This window comes from Pan paniscus, chromosome 1 (genome assembly GCF_029289425.2).
Source record: "Pan paniscus chromosome 1, NHGRI_mPanPan1-v2.0_pri, whole genome shotgun sequence".
Classification (NCBI taxonomy): domain Eukaryota; kingdom Metazoa; phylum Chordata; class Mammalia; order Primates; family Hominidae; genus Pan; species Pan paniscus.
The window spans coordinates 148947318-148959894 of record NC_073249.2 but is presented as its reverse complement, the minus strand read 5'-3'; the positions used below and the strand labels follow the sequence as shown (position 1 = coordinate 148959894).

The following is a 12577-nucleotide window of genomic DNA, read 5'->3' as shown; positions in this document are numbered from 1 at the left end:
AAAAAATGCAGGCGAGAAAACTGCATTAAAACAAAACCAAGTTTCCTAAAGACATTTCTAAAGAGAAGAGAGAAAACCTTCCTCTTACATTTATATTGTTTTCTTATCCACAAATAAGTATTGTAATTTATCCAGGAATAAGTACTGTAATTTCATACCATAGCTTAGTTCATGCATATATAAAATTTAAAAATTTCAGGCAATCTTTGAATTGTAAACCACTTAAACATTGTTTCTGAGTTGAAATAGTTCTGTGGTAAAGCCTGGATTACCTTGATAAAACTTGGAGCAAATGAATAATACCCCTTGCCTCTCTCATTCCCCTGTGTGTATTTCAACCACAGAGTCACAGTTCAGGCCAGAGGGTTATGTTATACCGCGCCCGGCCTACAATCTTTTGTTTTTTTTGAGATGGAGTCTCGCTGTCACCCAGGCTGGAGTACAATGGTGCGATCTCGGCTCACTGCAACTTCCACCTCCTGGGTTCAAGTGATTCTCCTGCCTCAGCCTCCCCAGTAGCTGGGATTACAGGCGCCCACCACCACACCTGGCTAATTTTTGTATTTTTATTAGAGACGGGGTTTCACCATGTTAGTCAGGCTGGTCTCGAACTCCTGACCTCATGATCCACCTGCCTTGGCCTCCCAAAGTGCTGGGATTACAGGCATGAGCCACTGTGCCCGGCCTATAATTTTATTAGAAATATTTTGAAGTTTGAATCCCAGCTTTGCCACATAGTATTTGTGTTGACTTTAGACAATTACTTTTCAGTGCCTCAGTTTCTTTCTCTGTAAAATGAGGATATTAGTAACTACTTCATAGGGTCATAGGATTAAATAAATTAATACATTTTACATGTATTAATACACTTTACGTGCTTATAACTGTACTTGGCAGCTCCAAGTATTAACTATTATTATTTCTTTAAAATTAGCCAGACAGCAAATAAACAATAAACTCATAGCACTAAGAATGATTTTTGCCTGATTATGAAGAGATCATGATGGGTTATCTAATTCATTCAGACAAAATCATGATTAACTTAAATGCTTTAATTACCAACCTGGAGAGTCGTTTCAATCCAATTAAAAAATGTTCTCAAATTAGGAAATCCTAATGTCTAATTTAAAGTACTCATGGTATGAATGAATTATTTCTTTGTCTTCACTGTAATGGAGAATAGATGGTTACCATTTCCTTCATAACCACAAAATACCTCGGTCTTACATTTTCTAATAATTCTTCCCTTTTATTTATTTTTGAACACTGTGTTGAGACTTCCTTGTTTACTGTTAAGTCCCCTTGTTTTTTGTTCAATGTGAAACCTATTTAAGAAATCTGGCCGGGTGCATGGCTCACGCCTGTAATCCCAGCACTTTGGGAGGCCAAGGCAGACGGATCACCTGTCGGGAGTTCGAGACCAGCCTGACCAACATGGAGAAACCCCGTCTCTACTAAAAATACAAAATTAGCCGGGCGTGGTGGCGCATGCCTGTAATCCCAGCTACTTGGGAGGCTGAGGCAGGAGAATTGCTTGAATCTGGGAGGCAGAGGTTGTAGTGAGCTGAGATCACATCATTGCACTCCAGCCTGGGCAATAAGAGTGAAACTCCATCTCAAAAAACAAAAACAAAAACTAAAAACAAACAAACAAAAAGAAATCCCAGTTTCTTCAAGAAATAGTCCCTTTTTAGTATGTATAATTCTGGCCAGAGTGATAAAATAATTATTTTAAATAGGTAGTAGATGATGACTCCCCAGAGATGTATAAGACAATCTCTCAAGAATTTCTTACACCGGGAAAACTGGAAATTAATTTTGAAGAATTATTAAAACAAAAAATGGAAGAAGAAAAACGACGAACAGAGGAGGAACGGAAGCATAAGCTAGAAATGGAGAAACAAGAATTTGAACAACTGAGACAGGAAATGGGAGAGGTAAGATTTTAAGAAATATCTATATTCCCCATATTTATTAAGCTAAATATTTTACTTATATCACCTTATAATAACTTTGTATTATTATTCACCTTTAGGATAGTTGACATAGTATTATGAGGTGCTTACATGGTACAGGCGTCTGCACAATTATGTGTACTTTCTAGTCTGCTTTAACTACTCCTTCCTTGCTAGTTTAATAAAAAAGTATCTAGGCTTGCAAGTGACTGAGCTATTACTATTTATTTATATTTGTAGTTCATAAATATGCATATATTCAATACATATATTATATATAGACTATACAGTGCCAGCTTCATGGGCATGCACCTTGTGCACTCACAAGACGCCATGTTCAGAAGGCCCTGCATTTGGGGTTTAATGCTGAGGTTACTGTCTTCAAATTCTTTTTGTGGTGTGAACATGGCTCACTGCAGCCTGAACCTCCCGTGCTCAAGTGATCCTCATGTCTCAGCCTTCTGTGTAGCTGGGACTTGAGGTGCACGCAGCACCATGTCTGGCTAATTTTTAATTTTTTTTTTTTTTTTTTTGAGATGGAGTCTTGCTCTGTCGCCCAGGCTGGAGTGCAATGGCACAATCTTGGTTCATTGCAACCTCCACCTCCCAGGTTCAAGCAATTCTCCTGCCTCAGCCTCCCGAGTAACTGGGATTACAGGCATGTGCCACGATGCCCGGCTAATTTTTGTATTTTTGGTAGAGATGGGGTTTCACCATGTCGGCCAGGCTGATCTCGAACTCCTGACTTCAGGTGATCCGCCCACCTCGGCCTCCCAAAGTGCTGGTTATTACAGGCATGAGCCACCGCACCCGGCCTTTTTGTTTTCTTTTCTAAAGATGGGGTGATCGCACTTTATTGCCCAGGCTGGTCTCGAACTTCTGGCAAGCGATCCTCTGACCTGAGCCTTCCAGTTCTGGGATTACAGGCATTAGCCATCATGCCCAGCCACTGTCTTGAAATTCTTAATTTTACCTTTGAATTTGTGTGTTGTATATAAGTGAAAGCTGATTGGACGATGAAGCATGCCCTATATAGGAGCTTTTGCTCACTAGAGCTTTACTGCCTCCCTGGCAGTCTTCCTGCCTCCCTGGAATGGGTTTTCATCAGCCCCCTTCCCAGGGCCCTGCCTAACCTTCTTCCCTCTTCGGACTCTGCTGCCATCCCTCTGGATGGCCCAGGTTGCGTGGGCAGCAGAAGAGAAAGGTAGAATGGGGGCGTGTATTCGCCATCAGCCTTGGCCCCTGCCAGGGGCCAGGCCACACACATGAACAGGGTCAGGGTCTAAGATGTAGCCTCATGACTTGGACTGGCAATGCTATGGCACGTTTGGCAGGCAACTTGGAGGGGTCCTCTCACCAACTTATGACCTAGGAACCAAGTGAGTTCCTACACAGAGGTTGCAATCCCTTGGAAGGTGCCTGTTTTTTATGGGTTGGGGCAGTAGGCACGTGGGAAGGGAAGTTTTACTTCTCTGCCCCAGGTGTGGCTGGCAAATTATCTAGTGGACCCTGAGAATATAAATATAAATGTATAAATAAATACCAGGAATGTGCTGTGGGAAAATATTCCAAGGTCTAGGTTTCTTATGAGTTGTGTATTTTCACCCCACATAGTCCAAAAAGTGGAAATAGTATAAAGGAATGTTTTCTCTTACCCCTTGGTTGAGTCAAGAAATTAACCTTCATGTCATATCATCCCAGACTGTGACACCCTCTGCCTCCACCTTTTAAAACTCTGTGTAGAACTTTAAGTCTTCTCCAGGAAAAGTATACCAGGAATACCTGTAGTAGTTTACCATTCCATTATGGTGGTATTAGGGTTTGGTAAATATTACAAAGGACTAGTAATAATAGATTGTGAAAAGTCAGGGGAAAAGAATCTGAATAAAAGAACAAGATGGGCCGGCTGCGGTGGCTCACGCCTGTAATCCCAGCATGTTGGGAGGCTGAGGAGGGCAGATCACGAGGTCAGGAGATCAAGACCATCCTGGCTAACATGGTGAAACCCCGTTTCAACTAAAAAAAAATACAAAAAATTAGCCGGGCATGGTGGCAGGCGCCTGTGGTCCCAGCTATTTGGGAGGCTGAGGCAGGAGAATGGCGTGAACCTGGGAGGCAGAGCTTGTGGTGAGCCGAGATTGCACCACTGCACTCCAGCCTGGGATACAGAGCGAGACTCAAAAAACAAACAAACAAACAAAAAAGACAAAATGGTATAAAGAACTGGAGCCAGCCAGGCGCAGTGGCTCATGCCTGTAGCCCCAGCACTTTGGGAGACCAAGGCGGGGCAGATCACTTGAGGTCAGGAATTTGAGACCAGCCTGGCCAACATGGCAAAACCCCGTCTCTACTAAAAAAAAAAAAAAAAAAAAAAAAAAAGGAAAAAAAAAATCAGCTGGGTAGGTGTGGTGTCACACACCTGTAATTCCAGCTACCAGGGAGGCCGAGGCAGGAGAATCGCTTGAACCTGGGAAGGGGAGGTTGTAGCGAGCTGAGATAGTGCCGTTGCCCTCCAGCCTGGGTGACAGAGTGAGACTGTGTCTCAAACAAACAAAGAACTGGAGCCCAATTATGATTGACTCTTTTTCTTCTTAAAACGCAGCCCACTCTATCAGGCTGGAGTGCAGTGGTGCACTCATAGCTCACTGTAATCTCGAACTCCTAGGCTCAAGTGATCTTCCTGCCTCAGCCTCCCAAGTAGCTGGGACTACAGGCACACACCACCACACCCAGTGAATTTTTTCCAAGATCAGACACAATCAGCACATTCAGGGTGGAATGGCTGTAGACCTGGTGAATTGTTTGTAGAGATGATATCTCGCTCTGTTGCCCAGGCTGGCCTTGAACTCCTGGGCTCAAGTGATCCTCTCACCTTGGCTTCCCAAAGTGTTGGGAGTACAGGTGTGAACCACTGTGCCTGGCCAGTTGACTCCTTTTCTGTCTTTGCTGGTGGAATATATAATTGAGGATACAAGTTATATGTAGAGAAATGTAGATATTTTACCAGACTATATCTCCAGAAATGCTTAATTATTAACTTGAGTATTAAGAGTGATGTTTAACTTTATAAGACTACCATAAAATCAAAAGTAGGAAAAATTTTAGATACTCTGGCTCTATTTAGAGATGAAGAAAATCATACAGCGGGTAAGTAACTGGGCAAAAGCCTGCACAGTATCAGAGCCAGGACTAGAACTCATATGACTCCTAGTCCAGTGTTCTTTTTTGTTTGTTTGAGACAAAGTCTTGCTGTGTCACCCAGCCTGGAGTGCAGTGGCACAATCTCGGCTCACTACAACCTCCGCCTCAGCCTCCCAAGTAGCTGGGATTACAGGCACAAGCCACCATGCCCAGCTAATTTTTGTATTTTTATTAGAAAGGGGGTTTCACCATGTTGTCCAGGCTGGTCTTGAACTCCCGACCTCAGGTGATCTGCCTACCTCGGCCTCCCTAAGTGCTGGGATTACAGGCGTGAGCCACTGCACCCAGCCTAGTGTTCTTTCAATTATTTTTTGCCTTCCCCTAACAAAGATCTTCCTACAACTCCTAGAAAAAGCTAATCTTGTCATGAATATTTTAGTTTTAGCAAGTTATCAAGGAATGTCAGAGGATTTTAGCCATATTTCCTAATGAGAATAGTATTTTAAGTAGAATGTTTTCAATAATGCCTTAAATTTGTAGCACCATTTTGAGTTAGTAAATTTGGACCCTGCATTTAGAGAAGAGGTTAAACTGTATTTTTGGTTTCAAATAAGAAATAGTGCACATCTTTTGGATGGTTTCTTGTACAAACTAATATGCTGATATTCAATCTTTTTTTTTTGAGTCAACCATGGTGGCACGTGCCTGTAGTCCCAGCTCCTTGGGAAGCTGAGGCAGGAGGATTGCTTAAACACAGGAATTCAAGGCCAGCCTTGGCAACATAGTGAGACTCTCTCAAAAACAGCAGCAACAAACTTATTAATTTTTTTTGAAGGAAGAGGAAGAAAATGAAACCTTTGGATTGAGCAGAGAATATGAAGAACTGATCAAATTAAAAAGGAGTGGCTCTATTCAAGCTAAAAACCTAAAAAGCAAGTTTGAAAAAATTGGACAGTTGTCTGAAAAAGAAATACAGAAAAAAATAGAAGAAGAGCGAGCAAGAAGGAGAGCAATTGACCTTGAAATTAAAGAGCGAGAAGCTGAAAATTTTCATGAGGTATATTACCTTTATATTTAACATAGTTATGGTACAGTAATGATAATAAATTTAACAGAAGTAACATTGGCTTTGAAATGTTTTAGTACTTAAAATTAATCATTGGTATATACAGTAATCTGGGAAGTAAATAGCAAAACACATGTAGATCTTAGACTTTGAAAGACTAGCATTGTTTCAAAATCACCTTTATCAGTGTTAAAACCTATAGTGAATGTCAAATGGTTCACTCTAGCAAAAATGTTCAAAAATATTTTTTGGCTGGGCGTGGTGGCTCACGCCTATAATCCCAGCACTTTGGGAGGCCAAGGAGGGAGGATCACATGATCCAGGAGTTCTAGGCTAGCCTGGGTAACATAGTGAAACCCCATCTCTACAAAAAAAGATACAACTAAAATAATATATTTTTTGGCATATGTTTTAGTTGAGTCAGTAGAACCAGTGTATATTCAAGTTAAACTCCAGATTATTCATAATTTTTTAGATGAAACCCATAAAGCCTCTAGTATTTGCTCAAAGTTACAGTAGTAATTCAGTGTGGAAGAGCCTAAATGAGAATTCTGATGACATGAATTTGAATTATCTTCAAACATAAAATAAAGAGGCAATCACTGACCTGCAATATCCCTTCTAGCTTAAGGACTATTTCTGTGATTATGAATACTAGTTTAAATGATATCTAGAAATTTTTTTTCTGCCAGAATTGCCATCCTATAATATTTAACAGAACTTAACCTATATTCTATTTTGATCAAATATTCAGCTAGCAAAACACGTATGGGAATTTGGGAGGGCCTTCAGAGGAGACTGAATAAAAGGACAGAATGAAGAAACTGTGTGCCAATTATTGGGACTATAGGCAATTCATTATTATTGAGGCATGCACGAGTGCAAAGGACAGCAAAATGAAGATGCAAGCATAATTGAGATGATCATGGAGTCTTAGATGCCATGTGAAGGGATTTTTAAAACATGGATATTGTCTGGGCACAGTGGCTCACACCTGTAGTCTCAGCACTTTGGGAGGCCGAGGTGGGTGGGTCACTTGAGCCATTTCAAGACCAGCCTGGGCAACATGGCAAAACCATATCTGTACAAAAAATACAAATTATCCGAGCACAGTGGTGCATGTCTGTAGTCCCAGTTACTTGGGAGGCTGAGGTGGGAGGACTGATTGAGCCTGGGTGGTTGAGGCTGCGGTGAACTGTGATTGCACCACTGCACTCCAGCCTGGGGGTCAGAGCAAGACCCTGTCTCTAACACAATAAAGCATGGATATTGTCAGACAGATATTGTCTATATAGCTGGATCATGCTGAAGCTATATGGTCTTAGATACATGCATTAAAAAAATTATTTGAGGCCAGGCGCGGTGGCTCACGCCTGTAATCCCAAGCACTTTGGGAGGCCGAGGTGGGTGGATCACCTGAGGTCAGGAGTTCAAGACCAGTTTGGCCAACATAGTGAAACCCTGTCTCTACAAAAATACAAAAATTAGCCGGGCATAATGGCGGGTGCCTATAATCCCAGCTACTAGGGAGGCTGAGGCAGGAGTATTGCTTGAACCCGGGAGGTGGAGACTGCAGTGAGCTGAGATCGCACCACTGCACTCTAGCCTTGGCGACAGAGCGAGTCTCCGTCTCAAAAAAATAAAAAAAATAAAAATAAAAAAAATTATTTGAATGACTACTATGTTCCAGGGACTGCTTTGGACACAAGACATCAGTAACTAAACTTACAGTCCCTGTTCATATAGTGTTTAGAATCTAATGGATGGGTTGGGGATTGGGAGGGATGGAAAACAATTATCAGGTGGTTAACAAACAAAAGCTATTAAGATTAATAAAGCAGAGTAAGGGAAATAAGAGTATGTGTTACTGTTTTGTACAGCGTGGTCAGAGGCGGCCTGAGGATTTGACCTAGGGCTGGTATGGAAAGGACAGATAAGTATGCAGGAGTCAAAACTGGCAGGACTTGGGGATGGTGATGGAGAGGAAGAAAGAGGAAGGAATCATAGCGACAGGGTATACAGTAACAATACGGGAAACCAGACTAGAGTTTGGAAGGAAAAGAGGTTCCATAAGCTATTTGACACAAATGGAGATGCTGTGAAACATCAACCAATCAATCTGATTTGCATCTAAGCTTGTGTGACATACAAGCCTAAGGCCTGGGTTAGTTGTAGATAAACCTTTTCATCATTGCCAAAAGCAAACACCATTTCTATTTTTTAACATCTACAAAATGTTGAACATTTTTAACATGTTGGATCTGTTGTTTTGGGGATATATATGTGGATATAATATGCATTTAAGAAGTTTAGTCTACAGCCGGGTGCGGTGGCTCACACCTGTAATCCCGGCACTTTGGGAGGCCGAGGCGGGTGGATCACCAGGTCAAGAGATCGAGACCATCCTGGCCAACATGGTGAAACCCCGTCTCTACTAAAAATACAAAAATTAGCTGGGCGTGGTGGCACGGGTCTGTAGTCCCAGCTACTCAGGAGGCTGAGACTGCACTCCAGCCTGGCGACAGAGCAAGACTGTCTCAAAAAAAAAAAAAAAAAAAAAAAAATTCAGTCTAATGACGTATGATGAAGAAAATTCTAATTATTCTAAGTACTATAATAGAAGTTATTACAGAATCAAATTGGGTGGTCAATATACCTAGGATATGTTTAACAGGGCCAAGAAGGTGACATTTAAGGTGAGTGTGAAGGCTGAATAAAAGTTGCAGGTAAAGAGGAGAGACATTCCAGATAGAGGAGAAGCCTTCCAGATTAACTCAGAGGTTGTAAAAATGTATCTGGGGAATGGAAAACAGGTTCAAAGGACAAGGCAAGGTTCACAGAATAAGTGATAGGATACAAAGTTGTAAAAATAGGTTGTGGCTAGTTAATGAAGGTCTTTTTAAACCTTGCAGGCTCTATGATCTGGGCAACAATGTTAGTAACTTTTTAGGTCAGAGTAATAAAATATTTATGTTTATGCAAGAATTCTGGGACCATGGAGGATGAACTGGAAGACAGGCATGAAGTTGGGGCCAAGGGAGAAAAACAGACCTAAATAACAAAACTAGGTTAGACTCTGGTATGGATAGGAGTTGAACAAACAAAAAAGAGTTATAGGTTGCTTTTTGGGCAGTTGGTTGCAGAGGGGGCTACCATTACTTCAGGATATCTAGATGATGCTATAGAGAAATCAGGTCTGGGGAGTTGGGGTGAATAGTTTTGGCATGTAAAGTTTGAGTGATATTTGGATAAGGTAAAGGCAGTCTAACAAAGGTCCTGAAATAAGGTGAGAAGCAAGCAGATACTAACTTTTACAGACAGCACTGGAAAGTACAAGTAGATAAAGCTGCTTATAAAGTTAATTGTTGAAAGTGAATTAAACCCTGGAGAACACCAATATTTAGTGGATGACTGGCCAAACATCAGTCTTTATAGGTGTAACATGGAAGGTAAAGAAAAGTTCAATCAGCATGCACTTGCTTCCTTTTGTTAATGGTAGTGAAACCTTAGCAGTCATACCTATACCTACAAAATATGTAGGTAATAATAACAAAAATAAGATAGGTGACTTCTTGTTTTTGCTATTACTGGCTCTCTAGTACACATGGATGTGGTATTAGGACATGGCTGAACTTTTATACCCTATCAGAATATCCTGAATGGAGTTTCCTCTGGAGGACAATGAAGTCCCTCCTATCGTATCTTTCTGGCTTAAAGATGATTGAAATCGTATTTAAAAACTTGTTAGCGGCTAAGCGCGGTGGTTTACACCTGTAATTCCCAGCACTTTGGGAGGCGGAGGCAGGCGGATCACCTGAGGTCAGGAGTTCGAGACCAGCCTGGCCAACATGGCGAAACCCTGTCTCTACTAAAAATACAAAAATTAGCCGGGCGTGGTGGCAGACGCCTATAATCCCAGCTACACAGGAGGTTGAGGCAGGAGAACGGCTTGAACCCGGGAGGCAGAGGTTGCAGTGAGCCGAGATCACGCCACTGCACTCCAGCCTGGGTGACACAGCGAGAAATATCAATGTTCAATGTGTCTTAAAAATGTTTATATTCTTTCAAGGCTCATTTACATAACCTTACCTAATCAAAGAATTCCATCCCAGCTCCTGTAGCACTTAAACATGTACCCCTCATTTGGTACTTAAATGCCTTATATAACATTTGAGTTTCTAGTTAGATTTTCCAATAAAGTCTACTCCAAAACTACCTTATGCCCCATTGTATCTCAAGGAAAATACACTGCCTAACTGCTGACTTTAATATTCATGGGCTGAGAGTACCAATGCCCTATAAAGAATGTACCTACAGAATACCATTTATATTACTATCTTAGATTTCTTTCCCAGAAACATGTTTTAACCTGGCTTTTTAGGAGCTCAAGAAAAGTTGACAATTGTACTTGACTGCAGAACTGTGCATAAATTTTCAGCTCGAGAAATTATTTCACTTACTCAAATTTATTTTCTAAATGCAGGTTTGAGGCAGCTAAATGAATAGTTATGAATTTGCATAAACAGGCTAAAATCTGAAAGGCAAGTTATTAACTGGGAGGGACTCAGAATAGCAATTATTGTACCTGCTGAAATATTCCATCTTAAAGGTTCATTTGGTAAACAACAAAAAAAGTGTATACTGTGAACAAAGAGGTCCTTTTTAAATTTAAGTCTCAGAAGTCTGTTGAGATAAAACTACAGGAAGCAAATCATGGTTTAACATGTATTTTTCTTAGTCTTTTATGTATAATAATTTTTTAAAAAACGCTATTCATTCATTCATTAGCAACAACCATAGTCAGGCATTATATTTATCAACTGAAGGTAAATAATGGCACAAAATAGAATTTACGCACCAGGTAGCAGGTTGTCTGATGTCCCATGATTTTCCAACATCAAATAAAAAATCTAATGCAGAACCAGAAAAACCATGCAACTACTTTAACCACCTTCTACTCCTTTCATCGGAAATGAGGTAGGTACAAGGTACGAGGTGTGAGGTGCAACACCTCAAACTGAAGTGAAACACCCGAACCAAGACTTTTCTTACATAGGCAATTAAACTGCTTGTTTCAAATTTCCCTTTAGTTGGATGTGGCAATCTGGAGCAATTTCCTCATAGTACTATGAAATATAAATGGTGAGATTTCCAACTAGATCCACAAATGCCTAGGTAGTTAGAAACCAAAAGTCAAGAAACCAAGTCAACAACAACTGAAGTACTTTAGAAACCATGAATTAACTACCCACATTAACCCCACTCCACCAAAACTGCTCTAGAAGACCTTATCATTACCAAATTATTATTTTCCTAGACACACTATTTGACAGTTGAGACTCTGCTCTTAAATCACTCCCTTATTAGTATTTCGCCCTTCCAATTCACCCCTCAGATGACTCAAACATATTTTACTTAGTGATTTCCCCATGTTTCAGCCATTGCCTCTTTCAACAGTTGTCTCTACCTGTTTTTCTACTTGTAAACACCCTTCCCCTGCCATTTCACCATCAATACATTATTTGGATGGAATTCATTAGGGACATAGTTCTAAGAAGGGTAAAGAAGGAAAATCATTAAGTGAGAAAGAACAGATTATGCAGTAGGGAATGGTATGGACTTACAGGAATCAAGGGAGTACTTTTAACAATTATTTAGAATGTATAGTATTCTGACCTTTTTCAGTTAAGTGCTATCAAAACCAAGCAGAGTTGGTAGGACAAACAGGCTAGGATCCCAGTGATATTGTGATCTTTACATTTGGAGAAAAAGCCTATAACTAAGAGAATGCTTCATAAATGTATCTATCACTTTTCCTGAACTGGGGAGTTAGAAAAAATCTGAGTGTCTGCAGTGTAGCAAAAATATGCATTATAAACATGTTAATCATTTTGTGCTTCTAAACACCTTTAGAACTAGTAACGCTTCTTTGTTTTTAGAAGGCAAGCAATTGTTAATCTTGGCCCACTTTCTTGCAGGAAGATGATGTTGATGTTAGGCCTGCAAGAAAAAGCGAGGCTCCATTTACTCACAAAGTGAATATGAAAGCTAGATTTGAACAAATGGCTAAGGCAAGAGAAGAAGAAGAACAAAGAAGAATTGAAGAACAAAAGTTACTACGCATGCAGTTTGAACAAAGGGAAATTGATGCAGCACTACAAAAGGTACCAGGCTTATGTATCCTTTATTTTCCAAAGATGCCCTCTTAAAACCCATAGTTTTATAATTAGGTAGGTTAAAAAAATGTTTTAATGGTTTTCTTTCAAGTCACTGGAATGTACTGTTAAGTACACTTTGTAGTAGGCACACTTGTATGTTCTTTACTTAAAAAAAAAATTTCATTTCAAAATTGTTACTAAATCGCTGCCCTGAAAATACTATAAATGCCAACCTGAATGCATTTATTTTAATATAG

At 40.3% G+C, this 12577-nt stretch overlaps 1 protein-coding gene across 8 annotated transcripts in view; it reads left to right on the top strand.

The window, feature by feature from the left end:
- NEXN (nexilin F-actin binding protein) overlaps positions 1-12577 on the top strand; it is a 57642-nt gene that overhangs the window by 43629 nt on the left and 1436 nt on the right. For 6 of the 8 annotated variants that reach the window (XM_008959914.5, XM_034928926.3, XM_003807779.7 and 3 more), the window contains 3 exons: positions 1740-1937; positions 5932-6153; positions 12141-12326. In XM_008959914.5, coding sequence (XP_008958162.1) covers positions 1740-1937; positions 5932-6153; positions 12141-12326 — 606 coding nt within the window. The remainder of the gene's footprint in view (positions 1-1739; positions 1938-5931; positions 6154-12140; positions 12327-12577) is intronic. The other 2 variants (XM_063607190.1, XM_063607189.1) reach the window with 1 other exon arrangement.